The sequence below is a fragment of the Myodes glareolus genome, chromosome 6, assembly GCF_982192425.1.
Source record: "Myodes glareolus chromosome 6, mMyoGla1.1, whole genome shotgun sequence".
Taxonomy (NCBI): Eukaryota; Metazoa; Chordata; class Mammalia; order Rodentia; family Cricetidae; genus Myodes; species Myodes glareolus.
In genome coordinates this window covers 89,917,302-89,937,274 of record NC_142031.1, presented here as the reverse complement: position 1 = coordinate 89,937,274, position 19,973 = coordinate 89,917,302, and the positions used below count along the sequence as shown (strand labels likewise).

The 19,973-nt window shown below is 45.7% G+C and overlaps 1 protein-coding gene across 5 annotated transcripts in view; it reads right to left on the bottom strand.

Annotated features, from left to right (window-relative positions):
* Positions 1–312: 312 nt before the first annotated feature.
* The window catches only part of Cdkl4 (cyclin dependent kinase like 4), a 44,980-nt gene continuing 25,319 nt past the window's right edge, over positions 313–19,973 (bottom strand). For all 5 annotated transcript variants that reach the window (XM_048416178.3, XM_085690989.2, XM_048416177.3 and 2 more), the window contains 6 exons: positions 18,970–19,060; positions 15,101–15,298; positions 11,954–12,036; positions 8,804–8,860; positions 5,867–6,001; positions 313–2,098 (listed from right to left, as the gene is read on the bottom strand). In XM_048416178.3, coding sequence (XP_048272135.1) covers positions 1,997–2,098; positions 5,867–6,001; positions 8,804–8,860; positions 11,954–12,036; positions 15,101–15,298; positions 18,970–19,060 — 666 coding nt within the window. In that variant the 3' untranslated portion in view covers positions 313–1,996. The remainder of the gene's footprint in view (positions 2,099–5,866; positions 6,002–8,803; positions 8,861–11,953; positions 12,037–15,100; positions 15,299–18,969; positions 19,061–19,973) is intronic.

Sequence of the window (19,973 nt, the reverse complement as noted above, 5' to 3'; positions counted from 1 at the left end):
ACAGGTGCACGCTGCATTCTGCAGAACTCTACAGGGGCAGAGAAATATGCTGATAGGTTGAAATAGAAAGACTCTCTCAGCCTTCTGGTAAAGTTGCCTAGATTTTCTCCGGGCTAAGCGTCTGGCTGGTCAGCCTGGAAGAGATTTTGTGAGTTTCCCATTTGTCAAAATTCCCACAGGAGCAGTCTGCTGTGTCAGCTGTTCAGATACTGCGACCTGTCAGAAAACACGTGCGGAACTGAGACACAGACGACTTTCCTGACTTAAGTATGAAGCATCAGATAATAGACCAATAGTTGATTTGAATAGAAATTAGGAGAGAGAAGTGCTTCTGGCTTTTATTAAAATAAATTAAAGAACAGTCAAGTCAAGTTAAATACACAAATACACAGTCACTGAACTGTTTAATCTTCACGCAGCTTTTCTAAATACCTGAAGTAAAACATTTAAATGCCATAATATTATGCATTTATCACAATTCAGCCAACGCTACTTTGTAGTTAACTCTAATCTATTATGCTAATTATTAAATGCTAATTAACAATGGTTACAATGTCGAGTGTTCTGAAATAGCCTGGCTTCTATCCACACACATTCTGAAACAGTCTGGAAACACGACGCATTCTTCAGAGTGACGGTTTAGAGACATGGCCAGAGACTGCCCTTAACAGCTAATTCGTTTGCTTCTGTTTGGTTGGAGACAGTCTCACAGTGCAACCTCAGGCTGGCCTTGAACTTGAAATCTTCCTTGCTACCTCTTACACACATGCACCATCACGCCTGGAAAATGTTAGCCGGGCACGGCCTTGAACTCTATGGGGAGCCGGTGTGGTTACAGCTGTCTCAGTCTATGCTGAGAAGGAAACCCAGGACTTCTGCATATCAGGCAAGAACTGCATCTCTTCAGTCACATCCCCAGCCTCTCATAAGGTTTTAACTAATGCAGCTAAAACAGGTCTACTTTAAAAATGTAGAATACACAATCATTCTTTGATGTTTTAATCTAACTGTAATTAGGTCAGAAATGAAATACTAAGATATCCACCGAGGCAAAGGACACTTCCACTACTAGCAAGATCTTTAGTTATTTTGACAAATGACAACAACGGCATTCTACATATGTATGAACTATACATATTTTCTATATCCAACAGCAGGGATTTGGGTTCAGTCAACTTTTAGAGAGTGGGCGTTAAGATAAGGTCTTGCTATATTGACCAGGTTGGCCTCCAACTTGTCCTTTGACCGTCACATATGAGGTCTCCCCCCTCCACCAACTCCACACACACAAAGGTTAAGAAAGAAGAAACAAGAAAGCATGGCGCACCAGGGACAGCCTTAGAGTAGGCAGTCAGTGATTCAGGGGCATTATTGTCCTGTGGTGGGTGATTCCTCGTAGTCTGTCCGCTATTGATCAACTACAGAATTTTCTCAAGCTCGCTGTAAAAGCAGAATCAGCAGTGCCTCATAAGATGGAGATGAGTCTGCCTTGGAGTGAAGAGGTTACCTTAGACCGTCTTTTCCGGTCACCATGCTGCCGCCGTGTCAATGCCGAGGAAGGAAAGTCCAGGCTACACTGAGAAGACATTGCAGTCAGGAAGCTGAGTGGTGTCCCCTCTGTCAACAGCAGCCACCGGATCTGCTTCTGCTTCAGGATGTTACGTGGTCAGCTGAAGGGAGACGACACATGAGATCCTTCCCGAAGTCAAGCGTGAGCCCGCAGATTCGCGGTGTCTGAGGAAATACAGCTCTGATGAATTGAAAGCCTCCTCCGTGAATATGCCATTTTGGCATTAGGACATTTAAAGAGAGTGTTCTAGGAGACAGAGCTGGCATGGGAAAGGCACAGGGAAAGGAATCAGAAGGATCAGAGCGAAGCGAGTCTCAGAGGCACCTTCATTTTCACGTCGCTCGTTTGCATGGGGAACACTGAGCGTTCCTATCGGGTACAAAAATATCTACATATTAAATGGGTGCACCGGGAAGAACGGGTTCCCTAAATGTTAGGGAGATGATCGAATTTTAACTGGAGGACTTGTTTTCTTCCATCAGGTGTTGGGGAGATGTGGCTTCCAGGTATGAGAGGCAACAGTTGATTCTAATAGCAGAACAAGACAAAAATGAGAAAGTAAATTGAAAACCGTTCCTATAGGTACCATTTGGGTTAAAATAACAACAAAAAGACACACTACACAAAGAGGGCGAAACTCACCAATTTTAAAATTATGCTTGCTCGCCTATCCAAAAACTGTGCTCCTGACACTTGGATGGGAATTTGGTTCTGTGAGCTATCTCAGGGTTCTCGTGGACATACTATTGCTTACTTCAATAAGCTACCTCTGAGTGTGCCGTCAGGGCTTAAAGGATTTTCACCAGCTATTCCACAAGAATCCTGCCATCATTTTTTAAAATGAGTCTTTTTCCTCTGTCTTTTGACAGTGGTCTTAAGGAAGTCGTTTCTTACCATGCAGAGACCCAGGGTCTGGTCTAAGTACACAGTTGAACTCCTGAAGCCAAGTCACGGGAACACAAAGCCCCTTGTGGAACCTATCCCCCTCCCCCTTTCCCTTTCTTTTAAATATAATGGTAATAGAATGGCAGCGTCCATCAGGGAAAGGAAGCCGAGATGGAACTCCCCTTTAGGAGTGATGTTTATTAGGAGAAAGGGCCTCGGGACCACGATTGGACCTTGAGGTTGTGGGGGAGATGTTAGACAGTAATAGAACAAGATATGTGAGAGACAAATATGACACGACCTTCAAGGGAAAGAAAGGCTTCCGTATAAAAACCTGAAAAGGACTTCATTAAGAAAATAGCGGTGCCAGGCTAGCCAAGTGGTCCAAGGTGCCAGACTCAAGAGTGAGGATTTGAGAGACAGGGAGAAAAGGGGACAGCTGCCAAGAAAGGGGGTGCAGAGCTACCTTCAGACAAAATCCCCAGGGCAACCCCTAGAACAAGGGAGCATCAGGGCTTTCAATGCTTTCAGAGGGCGGTGGGAGTTTTTACATGAATCAGTTCAACATAGCATACACGACAGAGCATGGGTGAGCCAGGTACAGGTAAGGACCATAGAGTACAGGCTATGTAACACCATGGAGCAGCTTCTGTGCTCTGTCCCAGGGAGTGCTGCAGGTGGAGGCGTGGCCTGATCTCTTCAGGGGATCTGACCTCCTGCAAGAGTGACCACTGTCTTTACCAGCAGGCCTGCGTTCTACATTGATCTTTGTCGAAATTCTCTTTTTTTGAGGGGGGGGGTGACTGGGGTGACTGGTCTTTTACGGGGATCCTCTCCACTAGGATTGTAGAGAATGTGCAATAAACTCAAGACTCTACCACTCAGAAGCATCTCCAAATTTCCCCCCATTGTTTTGGAGACAGGAAAACAGGATCTCCACATGTAGGCCAGGCTAACCTTAAACATTCACCGGTCTTCCAGCCTCGGCCTACAGAATGCAGGATGCTGATATTACAGGTGTGCATGACCACGACCAGCCAGTCCATCTGTCCATCCTCTGCCCATCCTTCCATTCTCCATCCCTGTCTCCCCACCTCTCTCTGTCTTTCTCTTGGCTAGGTCTCAGTAGTGCCAGCTTCCTAGGTAGCCAAGACAAAGAGCATGGGCCTTGAATCTCTGACCCTCTTGCCTCAGTCTCCCCAATTCTGGAATTCCAGGAGCCAAGGACCCCTTGACACAGTGCTGTGGATTCAACTCAGGGCTTCTTTCATGTTAGGCAAATGCTCTGTCAATGTAACTTGTGCCCAGCTCATATTCCCTGGGCTCAGGTCCTTGCCTTCTGCTGCTCTCGGCTTTGCTCTCTGGGGCTCTGCTTGGGCTGCATGAAGGGGTCGCAGTGGGTAGGATATGGGACCCACTCTGTGTGAGTGGAGAGAACACAGTTTACCAAGGGAGCCCACCAACACCAAACATGATGCTGGTAAAGCTTGATAAATGAGGTTACCTAACACCTGCTGTACCTCTGGCTCTTACTCTGGTTGACAACGGGCCTTGGGAGTCCTCTGTTACAGTGGGTCTCAATCTGTGGGTTGCTACCATTTTGGAGTCAAATGACCCTTTCCTAGGGGTGGACTAAAACCATCAGAAAATACAGATATTTACATTATGATTCATAACAGTGGCAATATGACAGTTACAAAGTATTAACAGAAATACGTTCATGGTTGGAGGTCACCACACGAGGGAACTGTATTAAAGGGTTGAAGGGAGCAGCCTCTCCCACGATAGTGGTGGGGGTGGGTGAGGGGTTCTCAAAGCAGCAGGCATTTCCTATACATTCATATAGTATTCCAGATCATTGTCTCAGACTTATCCACAAGTCCTAATCTTTATTAAAATTCTAAAGACTTTTTTATTTTAATGTGTATGAGTATTTTGCCTGCATGTATGTATGTGTGCCACATGTTTGCCTGGCACATGTGGACGCCAGAGGAGGGCACCAAAGCCCCTGAAGCTGGAATTAGAGAAGGTTGTGAATCACCATGTAGAGTTCAGAAGGCTGGGAACCGAACTAGTGTCCTCTGTAAGAGCATCAAGTGTTCCTAACCACTGGGCAATATCTGCAGCCCCAAACCCTGATCTATTTGTTTTTTATGTGTAGGACTGACTTGAAAGCCATTAATAGTGAAAAGTAAAATGGCCTGTGCAAAAAAAAAATGTGGACACCTGGCAGCTTTGTACCCATGGAAATGAACAGCTAAACAACTAAAGATTAGATCAAAGATGGGAGATTAATCAAATACAAAACATATCAATTGTCAGTCATGGATAAATGGAAAATTACCTTTTGGGTTTTTTGATAAATAACAATTATCTACTTTGTTTATTTTAATGAAATGTAACAAACACCTTTTTTGTTACCCATTATTTATTTTTGGTGCTGATGAGGGGAAAAGAATTCAAAGCAAACCTATCATAAAGTTCATTTTAACTTTGAAGGTTTCTTCAGAGTCGATATTTCTCGTGAGAGTCTGCCATCTTGTTCTGTCCAGCCCATTTTATGACAGATAGGTCTTGGTTGCTAGGCAAGTACTCCATCACTGAGCGATCCCCCTGTCCTGGATTCTTCCTTTTGATCTAGAAAAGTTTGTCCTTGGCTTCTAGGAAAGGCCTAGAAAAGGCCATCTTGGCTCCCTGCATGGGCAAGAGATGATTCTCTAGACCAGCGGTTCTCAGCCTTCCTAAGGCTATGACCCTTGCATACAGTTCCTCGTTTATGGCTGACCCCAGCCATAAAATTATTTTTGTTGCTGCTTCATAACTGTGATTTTACTACTGTTAGGAATTATAACGTAAAAATCCTAAGTAGTCTCTGGGGGTCTTAGGTGGCCCCTGTGAAAGGGTTGTTCAACCTCCAAAGGGGTCACGACCCACAGGTTGAGAATCATGGATCTAGAGGCTACTGCAGTGGGTGGAATTCTGTCCCAGTGATGGCAAAATTCAACCCAGTTGTGATCAGGGGGCCCTTGTTAGGTTTTAGGTAAGCATCTGGCAGGACGTCTGTGTGGTCAATATAACAGAAAGGATGCAAGATCTGACCTAAGTGAAAGCTGAGCAGGATGCTGTCCACCTTCAATCCCAGTTGCTTGGGAAGCTGAGGCGGGAGGCTAACCTGGGAAACATAACCACAGCCCCACCTGTAGAGGCACATGGTCAGAAGAAGATTGGTCAACAAGAGGGATCTTTTATGGTTGTAGGTTTTATTACAGCAATCACCGATATTTCCTGAGATAAATACAACTAAATCAGAACAGCAGCAACAAAAATGTCAGTGTTCCTCTTGCCTCACTTTGACAAGTGGGGGGGGGGGAGAAGTATTTCTAGATCGCTTCAAGTTGGAAACCGAGGTACCTGCTGTCGCCTTCTGCTTCTTCCCTCGCTGCGGGATTTTCTCTTCATTTGATCTTCTCGCAGAGAATCGAAGTAGGCGCTGTCCAGTAGCTGGGCACAGGTCAGTCTGTCATCCGGGTTCATCTTCAGACATCCCTTCATAGGGGGAGGGAAAGCAAAATAGATGTAAGATATAGGCTTACTCGGTTCCTGCGCGCCCAAAACTTGGACAAACAAGTGAGCCAATGGTTTTAGAAGGCAGGCATTAGGCTGGATGCAGGTGGCAGGTGCTCGCCGAGCACACATGCAGTTCTGGGTTTGGATGCCTGTAATCTTAGCACTCAGGAGACAAGAGGATCAGGAGTTCAAGATCATCCTTGATTTCAAGAGTTTGAGGTTAGCCTGTGCCTCTGCCACATGAATCTCTGTCTCAAAAAAAAAAAAAGAGGGAAAAATCCTAAGAAATGATTAATTAAAATTAAACAAGCAAACAAACCCTCACATTATTGAGTCCTTGTTTGGTTTAGGTTTTTTTTTTTCTTTTTTGAGAAAGCGTATCATGTAGCTCAAACTGTCCTTTAACCTACAATATAACCAAAGAGGACCTTAAAACTCCCAATCATCCTGTCTCCATTTTCCAAGTGTTGGGCTTAGACGCATGTGCCACCATACCTGGCTAAGTTCTTGGAACAACTACATAGCTAGACATGCTCTTGGCACTCATTCATGCATGCATGCGTGTTTATGTGTTCGTGCATGGTTCTGTATGTGTATATGTGTGCATGCGTGCATGAGTGTGTATGTGTGCTTGTGTGTGTGTGCGTGTGCATGAACTCATTCATGCGTAGGGGTATATGTGTATGTGCAGATAAGCCTGCTCACGTGTGCCCGTGGAGGCCTGAGATTGATGGGGGGAGTTGTTCTCCATCATCCTCCACCTTATTCGTTAAGCAGACCAGTACTCCGGCTAACTGGATTGCTCCGGAATGCCCCAGCTCTACCTTTAGAGAGCTGGGATTACAGGTGGGCCACCATGCCGCCTGGCATTTATGTCCTGGGATCCAAGCTCAGGTCCTCACATTCGCACAGAAAGCGCTTCATCCGGAGCCCTCTCCCTAACCTACCGCTCAGACTGTTAGGAGATGCACAGACGGACCAGGGGTCGTCTCTGATCAGTGACATTTTTTCACTGTGAGCAGAAAGCAGTTTGTCCGGTCCAGAGCCATCAGTGTCACTAGGAGCCCATTAGAAATTCTAGTTCCAGGTCCTACCCTCACCTGCCAAAGGGGAAGTGGTGGTTGGAGTCCAGGCTGAGTCACATGATACCTTAGCTTGTCTTCTGTGGGGTGGGGGTGAGATGGTTCAGGGCGTAAGGGTGCTTGCTGCCAAGACTGGCAGGGCTCTATCTCAGGAATCTACACAGTGGAAGAAAGAACTTCCACAGGTTGTCCTGGAACCTCCACATACACGCTGTGGCATGTGTGTACACACATACACGATAAATGACCAAAAATTAGATCAAAGATGGATGATTAAGCAAACACAAAATGTTTCAACGACCAGCCTTCTGATAAATTGAAAACTACCATGTGGATTTATGAATAAATAACATTCATCTATTTAGTTTATTTCAGTGATATGTAATAAGTATCTTTTAAATATGTTAGATATTGGTTTTGGTGCTGTTGAAGAAATAAAAAAAAATCAAGGAACGTGGAGCAATTGGTCATATCATATCCACCAGAGCAGAAAACAGTGAATTAATGTTTCATGCAGTGTCCTGCTCAGGGAATGGTTCCACCCACTATGGGCAGGTTTTCCCATCTCAATTAATTTAATCAAGGCAACCCCTACCCCAGACATGCCCATAGGCCAACCTAACCTAGAAAATCCCTCATTGAGTCTCTTTCCCGAGGTGATCCTAGGCTATATCATGTTGGCTATTAAAGCTAACCATTGGCCAGGTGGTGGCTGTGCACTTTAGTCCCAGTACTTGGTAGACAGAGACAGGCAAATCTCTGTGAGTTTGCGGCCAGCCTGGTCTACAGAATGAGTTCCAGGCAGGGCAGCCAAGACCGCACTGAGAAACCTGTCTCAGAAAACATAAACAAATAAATAAGAGCTAACCATCATACTTTCAAATTCATCACACTCTCATCTTGAATTTGCATTATTCTGTGGGGTTTTCAATCTATCACAATGCAGTCCACTAAATGGATTGTTCATTCAAAGAACATTCTCAGAGTCTAGGAAGAGGCTGCCGTCCTGAGATGCTCCAGAGCTTCAGGTCGAGAACAATGTCTCCCTGCCCCCAAGACAGGGTTTTTCCTGTGTAGCCCTGGCTGTCCTGGAACTCACTGTATACACCAGGCTGGCCTCGAACTCAGAGATCCTCCTGCCTCTTCCTCCCGAGTGCTGGGGTTAAAGGCGTGCACCACCACCACTGGGCACTTGGTTAATCTTATGAGCACTGATATTGATTTGATGGAGACAGGGCTCCTGAGTCCTCATCTCCCCTATTAACAATTTCTGTAAAACAGGACGAGTCCTTAGAAGTCCCCCTCTTAGCCAGCTTCAACCTGGGAAAAGGTCTGAAGTCAGGGTTTGAGAAACAAGTTGCAAAGTCCAAGGTGGGGTCCTTTTGTTCTAAAAAACAATTTAAAAGTTGTTTGTATGTGAGAGGGGTGTGTGCATATATGTGGGCACACGTGTCACGGACCATGTCGGGGTGGGGATGGGGTCAGAGGGTAACTCTGTGAAGTTAGGGCTCTCCGTCCTTGTGTAGGTTCCAGGAATCGAACTCAGGTCCTCAGGCATAGGCACCTGCTTTTATCACCTCCCTCCTGATCTTATTATTTTAAATGGCTGTTTCCTACTGTGACACTATATTCTGCACAGCCTCCTTCACCTCTGTGCTGAATGACCGGTTCAATAATTATAGCTATAATTTCCACATACCTTCATGAAACTTAAAGCCGCAGGCTGAACATTTGAGAATTTTTCTTCAAGAGTTTCCTGGAAAACAAAGAATTTCAGTGTCGCATAAACCCAAAGTAATGAATATGTGTGTATATGTAGTATATATGTATGTATTATGTGTGTATGTATGTGCTTCATAGTCTTGGGGGGCTTGATTTACAGCCTTATACATGCTGGGCAAACATTCTGCCACTGAGTCATCTCCCCGCCCACAGTGTGTGTATTTGACAATTTGTGGGAGAAACACCCTTAATGTGTTTGATGGCCCTTTTTAAGTTTCTAAACACGTTTTTACATAATTTTGTAGTCTAGTATAAAGGTTCAAGAGATATAAAACTAGAATTGCTGTCTTAATTTTTGCAATGACTTACTTACTCTTGGTGTTAGTAGTCCTGGAAGGAAAGGGGACATGGATACTTCAAACATGAAATATGTCCCACCCAAGATCCTCCCACAGTGTTTGGCTGCTGGAGCCTGGCATATTAATGAGGGGTCTCTGAACCCCTTTGAAAACACACTACAGCAGTCAATAGGAGGTGAAGCATCCCAGAGCAGCAGGGAGGGGAGGAGATGGAGAAACTGCAAAGTTAATAGTAACACTACTTTTCAAACTGGGTAGCAGACGGATGAATTTGTCGTATCGCATTCTTTGCATTAAACACGTTACATAAATAATTCTTGTGTGACTTTTTCCATTTTTCATGTGTGTGTGCATGCATGTTTCTCCACTTGTGTGGGTCAAGCGTGCTTGTGTGTGTGTGTGTTCACAGAGGCAAAGGCTGATGTCAAGAATCATCCTCTATGTCCTTCCAGCCTATTCCCTGAGGCAGGGTCTCTCAAATCCAGAACTCATAAAAATGGCTAGTCTCTAGCCAGTTGGCTTAGGAACCACTTTCTGAGGTCTGTACTTTCTGAGGTTAGAACACAGGCAAGCTACTACAGCTAGCCAGCCTTTATGTGGATCTGGGGACCTCCAAACTCTCTTCCTCACACTAAAGTGAGACAAAAGGCTTAACTGCTGAGCCAGACCTCTGTTTTTTTAAACTTTTATCTTTGTAAGTCAACCTTTAGCCTCATATATTTGTGAAAAATTTAAAACTATATCCATCCATACATATGCATACACACACACACATATGTAATCTTAGGTAATCAAGGCGCACATGAAATCACACACCGCACGTCATACTCGGCTTCTCAGGTCTCCCATCCTTGAGCATCCCTGGCTGCAGCACAGTGGGTGTGGTCATGCCTACCCTGAAGGTTTTGTTTTTCCCTCCACTGGGCAAACTGGCAGATGGTTTGGAAATTGCTGTGGGAAAATCTTTTTGTACACTGTGAAGATGTGTCTCTGACCAAGGCACCTTCTAATTGGTTTCATAAAGAGCTAAATGGCCAATAGCTAAGTAGGAAGAGTTAGGCGGGACTTCTGAGCAGAGAGAGGAAGAGGAAATGAATCCAGGCGTAAGAGACACGCCAGAGGACATGGAGAGAAAGCAGGAGGCGTAACATGGAAGAGAGGTAAAAAGTCACGAGGCAAAACATAGACAAATAGAAATGGGTTAATTTAAGTTATAAGAGCTAGTGGGGCAAGCCTAAGCTATAGGCCAAGCTTTCATAATTAATAATAAGTCTTCATGTCATTTTTTTATGAGCTGGTGGCCCAAAGAAAAACCTAGCTACAGGAGATGGTTTTTGTTGGTATTGATCTGAGACAGAATTTCTCTATATATTTTCCTGATTGGCCTGGAACTCACTATGTAGAATGGGCTGACCTTCAACTGTGGCATCCTCCTCTTGCTTCCCTAGTGCTGGGATTACAGGCTTGGATCACATCACCAAGATCAACATGGAATTTGGGAGGTCAGACCCCGAGCTTAGGGGACCTGACAGAGGGAGCTGGACAAGGCAAGACTAGGAGCAGATATGCCCTTGGGTCAGAGCTGCAAGGGTGCAGCAGATTTTGTAGAATGAACTTCCATGAGAAAGTACAGATTATGAAACAAAGATTTTTTTGTTTGTTCGTTTGTTTGTTTTTATGGAAGGTGGTGGGTAGCACAGAGCCTTCTCTATGTTTCAGGATGGACAGGAACCATGATCCTGCAGCTACTGCCTCCAGATGCTAGGATTATAGGTACACTGAGCACGACTTAAAAAATTTTTTAATTTTTTAAAATTTATTTCTATTGCTCTCTGCTTTGCTCTATAAGAAGAAAAACAACTGAGAGAGAACATTTCTTCAAAATAGAAAACTGTTTAAGGACTTTATGAGAAAATAAATATTTCAGGGAGAGTTAACTTTAGTGTTTGACCAAAACCATCAATGTGGTGTATCGGACACTGAGCGTGACTTAAATTTAAATGTACGTGAATCATGGAAGAGACAGGTCAGGCCTTATTTTCCTTCACTATCTTTATTAATTATTATTTTGGTGTATATGTGGGGAGGTAGGTACACGTATGCCAATGTGCAAAACCACGTAAGTGCGTGAGGAGACCAGAGGCGGACACTGTGTGTTCCTCTCTTTTGTACTCCTTTTTCCTTGAGTTAGGCCCTGTGTCCCCTGTTCCCACTGCTGGGGCTATGAGTATGCACAGGCACACCCACCTTTCTGATGGGCGCTGGGTCCTCACACTTATACAGCAAGTGCTCTTAGCCTCTGAGCATCACTCTGTTCCTGGTGTGTGTGTGTGTGTGTGTGTGTGTGTGTGTGTGAGAGAGAGAGAGAGAGAGAGAGAGAGAGAAAGAGAAAGAGAGAGAGAGAGAGAGAGTCACCATATAGTCCTGGCTGCCTTATTCCAGGATTTACTGTATAGTCCAGGCTGTCATTAAACGTGTGTTAACAGACCTGAGTGTTGGGTTATACCCATGCTACCATGCCTGGATTTTTATAAACAGTTTTTGAGTCAGGGCCACAAAACGCACAGGTTGGCTGGCCTCAAGCTCCTCCCGAGCTCAGGTGACCGTGCTGTGCCCACTGTGTGTGGCGTCTACATTCTGAACGGACTTACGACAGTGTTGCTTCAGTGTTTCATGTGGAAAGCAGCAGCCAAAAGCACACATGTGAAATAAGCAGCTCTTTACAGAAACAGCACACACAACAGACCAAGCGGCACAGAGCCGGTTACCATGTCCTCGGGTTCAGGGATGCTGATGCCGCGGAAGAACTGGTTGCTCCTAAAGATGGACTGATGTCTGGGGATGAGTTTTCCTGTAAAACACAAACGAAGCAGCTCCTGATGACTCGGGCTAGAAAATCATGAAACACATCATAAAAATCTCCTAAGATGAAGGTATTAGGGGAATGCTGTGCCTGAGTGTTCCCTCCAGACATGGGCAGTGTGAGCCTGTGCAAAGGCCCTGTGCTTGGGCGAGGACCACTCTCCACACGACCCTCTTTGTCGGTCTCCCTGTAAGACTAAGCGAGCGAGTGCTGCCAGATTCTTCATGTTCATTGTCTCATCTTCGTTCCTGACAATCTCAACAGAATCGATAGCTTACCTCCCTCCAATTCTCCATCCCCCTCCATCCCTCCCATCCTTCCTTCCTTCCTTCCTTCCTTCCTTCCTTCTTTCCTTCCTTCCTTCCTCTCTTCCTCCCTCCACTCTGCCCTTCCTTCCTCCCTTCCTCTCTCTCCCTCCATTTCCCTCCCTCCCTCTCTTTTTTTCTTCCTTTGAAACAGAAGCTTGTCTATTCCAGGCTGGCCTCAAACTGCGTAGTCAAACATGACCTTGAACTCTTGATCTTCCTGCCTCTGCTTCCCAAATCTTGGGCTCATAAGCATGCATCACCATGCTTGATCCAGGCAGTGCTAGAGTTCAAACCTAGGGATGTACACATGATTGACAAGCACTCTACCACTGAGCTACATGTCCAGTCTGAGAATTGCCAGTTTTTATTTCTATTGTATCAGTGAGGAAAATGAGGCCAAGACAGGTTCATCAGCTGGTCATGTGAACAGAGGTCAATGAAGGTCTGAATAAAGAGGTAGGGAACTGAGCAGATAGACACATACATAGAAGATGTGACCCAGTGTTGCCTGGGGGAACGAGCTAGAGAGAAGTAGAGAGCTGCTCAGCAGGCAGAAAGCCAGAGCAGTTCTGGGAAAGAATCTGTGTGTTCATCCTGTGGAGACAGCGTTAATGGCTTTGCATCCAGCTCCTGGAGTGGATCTGTAGTCTCACTGGGGTAGATCCCCTCCAACCATGGGAAGAAGACTACAACTTCTGGCTGTCAAGGATGACACAGTGACCACAGCTCATGAGACAAGCTTCCAACTGGGCTGGTGGAGAACTCAGTGGCAGAGGGCTTGCTTAGCATATGAGAGGCCCTGGTTCCATCTCCAGCATCGCACGCACGCACGCACGCCTCTCCAGTCTTGTTTCTATTCTGCACCTTACAGGGTGTATGACTTCAGGCTAACCATGGAGGCTGCTGGAATCTTAGTTTCACTTATGAAATAGGCACAATTAAAAGTGATGTATCTTGGGGCTAGCGAGATTGCTCAGTGGTTAAGAGCACTCGCTACTTTCAAGTCCAGTTGCCAGAAGCCACATTGGTCAGTTTCACAGCTGTCTGTAACTCTAGCTCTAGGAGCGTCCCACACCCTCTTCTGCCTCTATGGGCATCTATACATGTGTTAGCACACACACACAAACACACACACATACATACACACATACACACACACACACACACACACCTTTTGTTGTTGATTTTTGGTTTTGGGGAGAGATATAGGCTCTTTACATAGTCCTGGTTGTCTTGGAACTCACTATTTGGACCAGGCTGACCTTGAATTCACAGAGATCTGCCTGCCTCTGCCTCTTGAGTGCTAAGATTAAAGGCATGTGTCACCACACTTGGCCAAAATAAAACAAATCTTAAAATAAAGATATAAATTCCCGCCAGGCAGTGGTGCATCAAGGTGCAGTAAAGAAACCTATACATCAGGGCAGTCAACAGCTGTCTGATTGGATTTAAGGTGCATTCAGTGGGAGGGAGGTAATGTCCAGTACTGGCAACCTAATCAACTCCCTGGCCTAGTGAGGTCATGGGCCTTAGAAAAGAATGTGCTACAGCCCCAATTCCTTACTATGTCTAAATCTTACTCTTATACCCGCAGAGAAGTGCAGCTACAAACCCTCATCCGAGAAACCTTTCTTTACAGCAAAGAGAGACCACGGTAGCCGGACATGATGCAGAGATCCACAGACCACAGGGAACCCGCCACAGTGGAAACATCAACACTGGTTCAGGTAACATCAAGGACAGGCGGTAGAAAGATTGTTAAGAGTCAGAACACTAGAACAGTATGCAAAGAATCAGTCTCTCCTGGACATGGCTGCATACTCGAGACTGGAACACACAGCAGCAATATCAGCAGACGCACTGATGTGGAAGGGGCAGTTTTCACGGGGTCCCATTCCTAGGGAAGAACTACGGGCAACTAATGACTCCTGGGAGAAGAAGAACTAGCTTCTTCCAGGGATGAGCCCCCCTGCTGGCCAGCCAAAAACATATACACACAAATAATACAAATGGACTCAGTAGGATATATATATATATATATATATACATACATACAATATATACATATATAAAACAATAATAAAGAAAAAGAGGCTTTCATCTTGAGAGTGGGGGAGTATGGGAGGGCTTGGAAGGAAGACAGCTGGGAGTGGCTGAAGGGAGGGGAAAAATGTGATATAATTCTATTTCAACTAAAAACACATTAAGAAAATAATAAAAGATTAATTTGGAAAAAAGGAGTTACTTATATGTATGTCTGGGTAGGGCTGGGGGTAGAGACTGCACACATGAACGCAGGGCCAGAGGTGTTGAATCCCCTGGAGCTGGAGTTCCAGGCAGTTATGAGCCACCTGAGACAGGTGCTAGGAACCAAACTTGGGTCCTCTGTAAGAGCAGTACCTGCTCTTAACCTCTGAGCCATCTGTCCAGACTACAAGTTTTTTCTTAAAACTGAGAACCTATAAATTTTAAGGTAGTACACAAATGCATTACGTTAATATTACTTTAAATGTTGGCTGCCCTGATCAGGAAATAATATCAGACTTACTGGATTTTCTTGGCAAGGCCTCTGCAGACTCATTGCTGGCACTGTGTGTTCAGACAGGATTGGGCTTTGGCTACAACCGCGAGACCCGAGACCTTCCCCGCAGAGCCTTAGAGAAGCAACGGCTTCTTGCTTTCATTACGTTATTTATCACCTGGGTGCTATAATGAACATGTGGACCGCAAAATGCAGTTCATACCCAGTGTCCTGATGATCAAGTAAAGCTGGTCCACATCTGACTTTCCCGGCCAGAGTGGCTGACCCGTCAGGAGCTCCGCAAAAACGCAGCCGATAGCCCATATGTCCACAGAGGAACCGTACTTCGTGTCTCCCACGAGAAGCTCAGGGGCCCGGTACCACCTGGTGGCAACGTAGTCTGTGTAGGCATCTCCTGGAACTGCGAGGAAGAGCGTCAGGCAGATTAAATGACATCATTATCTCCTGGCCCGAGTGCCTCTGGCCCACGCTCCCTGGAGCTGCTGGGACGGCAGCTTAGCCAGACCTATGTAGCTCTCAGCGGGGGTGGGGTGGGGTGGGGTGTGTCTCGCTGACACTGGGTAGTAAGACCCTCACTGAGCTGGGGCCCCAGTGGACACTGAGTGCACCCTAGCTGGAGACCATGGGAGAGTCATTCCGGAGAGGGGTGAGAATTCCTGTTGGGATTTCACCTGTTTCTTTTTCTCATCAGCACAGTGCTTGGTTTTGGCTAAACCGTGTCCATAACCATAGATGTGAAGTCCCAGTTTCTGGTACCTGTGGATTTGATCTTATTTGGAAATAGCATCTTTTCTGAAGTTTTTGAGTTTCAGTGAGATGGGTCATGAAGGAACTGGTGTGTGTGTGTGTGTGTGTGTGTGTGTGTGTGTGTGTGTGTGTGTGAGAGAGAGAGAGAGAGAGAGAGAGAGAAAGAGAGGGAGAGGGAGAGGGAGGGAGGATGTATCTGTGCATGCCTGTCATTCCTCAGGCCAGTCCCCCCACCCCACATTTTTTTTAAGACAGTGTTTTCCCATGTTGTCCTTGAACCCCTAATGTCCCTACCTCTACCTTCCTAGTATAGAGATGAGCAGTGAGCCACATATCTGGTTTATGTAGCACTTCGTGCATGCTAGGTAGGCACTTTAGCCACATCTCTAACCCTCCCCTTGATTTGAGTGAGACAAATTCTCACTTTTACCCGGAATTTCCCAATCTGTGTGTAGGCTGCCGGCCAGCAGAGTCTCAGGGACCTGCTTGTCTCTGCCTCCCCAGCACGGAGATTACAAACAAGCGTACAACATAATACCTAGATATTTTTTTTTTTAAATGTGGGTTCCGGGGATTGAACTCAGGTCCTCACAGTTGTACAGCAACCACTTAACCACTTGAGCCGTAACCCCGGTCCAAGTACTGGCATTATTATGAGGTGGCCCCACAGAGGCATGGAGACAGGCATGTGATTTAGAGCAGCTGCTGAAGAAGTGGCTTCCAGGTAAGGGATAGCACAGCCTGGGGTGCAGGAAGGAGTATTCCCTGGAGCCTCCAGGACCAGGAAAGATCACATTCTACTGCCTAAAGTCTCATGGGTTATGGCTGCTCACTCCGGCAGTCACAGAGAAGGCCTGATGAACCATGGAAGTCCTGGGTGGCTGCACACACTCACGTTCCCTGTCCACGCTAGCTTTTCAGGACGATAGAGACAACATGGTTTGACTCCTTGTCCCATGAATCACACCTGTATGTCAGGCAGACGTGGTGATCTGGGTGAAAGCGTTCCCATCAGACATGTCCTTCTTCTGCCCTGGGGTTTGTACTGCCTATGACTGGTGGGTGGAATTCAATCTCATGATGCTATGTGAGCCCGAAGGTCTGGGAATCTCAGCTCTTCTCCCTCTGAGCTGGGAGAGAAGTTGATGAAATAATCCCATCGGGCCTTTAGGTGACAGGAGTCACATGTGAGTTCTTGGACCAAGTCCACAAATGTTCCACAGGCAGAGAAAAATTGGTAAAACAGTGACTTGCAGAGACTTCTCTGTCTTTAAAACATTGGTGCGGGGCCAGTAAGACGACTGGGCAAAGGTGTCTGTCGCCAACCTTGGGAAGTACGTGGCAGTGGGGGAGAACCCACTCTGGTGAGTTGTTCCCTAAGCTCCATGGCTGCTCTGAGTGGTGCACACATGCTAAATAAATGTTTTTGTCAGTGTTCTGTTCTCATTTTGAGACAGGGTCTCTTCTTGTAGTTCCGTCTGCCCCAGAACTCTCTAACTGGACCAGGGTGACCTCTTACTCATAGAGATCTGTCTGTCTCTGTCTCTTGAGTGCTGGGATTAAAGATCACTACTCAGTTTGAGACAAGACTTAACTAAGTAGCTAATGTTGATCTTGAGGTCTGGACCATCCTGCTTCATCTGCCAAGTGCTGGACATACAGGTGTGTGCTGTTACGCTGGGTGGCAATTCTGCTTAGTAAGCGACCCACAAACAGCAGTTTGACCACTACAAAAGAATCCACACCACCAAAAAATCCAGGGGTTTCAGCTCACCAAACAACAGTCCTTACAGCAAGAATAGAAAGCAACCTTAACTATCTATCCACGGCTCTTCCAAAAAATATATAAACTCTCTCTCTGTCTCTCTCTCTCTCTCTCTGTCTCTGTCTCTGTCTCTCTCTCTTTTAGACAAGGTCTTGTGTAGCCCAGGCTGGCTCAAACTGCCTATGTAGTCAAGGATGACCTTGAACTTCTGACCCCATTTCTATTTTCTAAATGCTGGGACTACAACTTTGTCGGGTTGTGTCTCTTTCCCACCCCACCCCAACCTGCCGTGCCCAGGGCATGCAGGGCTTCCTGCTTGCTAAGCAAGCACTCTTCCATTTGAGCCCAAGTCCCAGCCTCTTCCCCCATGCATTTCCTATCTAATTGTACTCACATTGCCTGTATGCATTTAGCTTGCTTTTCTGCTTACGGTGTTTGGAACATTCTTTTTCTTTTTAAATTTAGTATGTGTATATGAGCATTTGAATACTGTGTGCGTGCGCGCACAAGTGTTCAGGTCAAAGGACAACCTCGGGTGCTGGTCCTCACCTTCCTTGTTTGAGGCAGTTCCTGGTTTTCTGATGCATCCTCGGGGCTATGTGCCTGGGTTTCTGGGGTTTTCCCTATCTCAGACTCTCATCTCATCCTAGGGACGCTAGGACTGCAAACGTGCTGTGTGTCCAGTTTTGGTGTGGCTTCTGGGCCTTGGAATCCCAGTCCTCAGACCTACAGGACAAGGGCTTTACACTAAGCTGTCTCTCCAGTCTTTGGACATTTCCTAGTGTCCTGACAACTCTGTGACTGTCACTTCTAACCGTAACCTTCTGTCCCATAGCTTAGGAGTGTCTCCGTTGGCCGTTTCTCTTTTCAGCCATGGCAGGGACGGGTTATCATCTTGTTTGTTTCGGCTCCTTCAACCTTCTTCAGTCACTTCTGGGTACCACTGGGCGGCAGAGGATGCTCATACCTCTGCCGTTGCAGAGTATGCAGAGAGTATGCAGAGTAGTGCTTGTTGCTAACACAGGTTCCTACTGCTTCCACGTTCTATACTTAGGGAGAAATAGTTATCTATCCCCCATCCCTCTGACCCCTCACTGCCTGGGGATGGTGTCCTTTCTCTCAGCACTGTCTCTGGATCCTGGCGGCCCTTTAATTTCCAGCTGACTCTTACAGCTTTTCCAATCACGCAAGCCCATGCTGCAATCTCTCCCCGGGGAACCATCTGCTCCTTCACTTCAGTGCTTTATGGCCGACCATCTTGTCTTATTCTTTCATCTCGTTTACTTTGGGTTATGAGTGCCTGCAGAGCAGAAATGCATCTTGTGATTCCTTTTCCACTCCTGGGGGGCCAGGCGCACAGAGACGTCATCCAATAAATCCTAGCTGAATGGAGGAAAGCTGAATTATCAGCTGACTGAAGGCTAACGTGAGTCTTACTCTTCCCTCTTTGAATAACAAGACGTTTAGCATCTATCCATTAGCAGAGTTAAGTAGGACTACAAATGACATCAGTTTCTAGTCATCTGAATTGGATGAAGCAGGTGAAAAAATGTACTTACTTAGAATCCTTGCGAATCCAAAGTCACAAATCTTGATCATTCCTTGCTTGGTTATTAGGATGTTTTCAGGTTTTACATCCCGATGAATACACTGTAAGATAGTATTTGCTTAATTATCTGAGCCATCAAAATGACAAAGAGTCAACAGCACCCATTAGTTTAAATGGTGGGTAGTTTACAATTGCTTACAGGGTTTACCAAAGCTTCAGAGCTTACAATTGAAAAATAAAAAGAGATTGCCTTCATTTTCCTAGAAAAATGTAAGCTGTCATTTTTCATGTATAAATCTTGTCAAATAAAAGAAAAACTTTATCTAAATGTCAGGATATTATCAAAAGATATTAAAACTGTAATTGTTATACATGGAAACTGCATCTGTCTGGATCTTTTGAAGAAAGGAACACACTCAGTACCGAGAGTTTGTTCACTTTCTATGGCGCCTATTCGAACTGTAACAGGAAGTGTAGAGAAATGTAAAGAGTAGGCGCCTTTAACAAGAATCACCACTATTCATGAACCGCAATTCAGGTTGGATAATGCAGACTTGAGAGACTGAAAACCAAAACAACAACAATTCAACAACACTAAGATGCTCATATCGGAGAATGAGAAAATGAACATATTCAAAAGAGAATTTCATCTTGGGGGAGTTAAATTGCCTAGCAATTATCCCCCTCTTGCCCCACCAGTGAGAATGCTCAGCAGCTAAGGGAACCTACCTTACAAGCCTGGCAACCTGAGCTTCATCCTTGGAACCCATGTGAAGGGGGAGGGGGAGGATGAGCGTCACAGGCCTGTTCTCTGGTCTTCACATGAACACTGTGGCATGCACCAATCCCATCACAAACATATCCACAATGATACTCATACTAAGAAATTGCCCATGTTTTAATAGTGCCCATTGATTGTTAATGAGAAGCCTGCAGTGTTTTAAAGCTCAGGGTATAGGATATGTTCTTCTAAGTGGAGAGGCAATGCCGATTACATTAAGCTGCAATAATTGT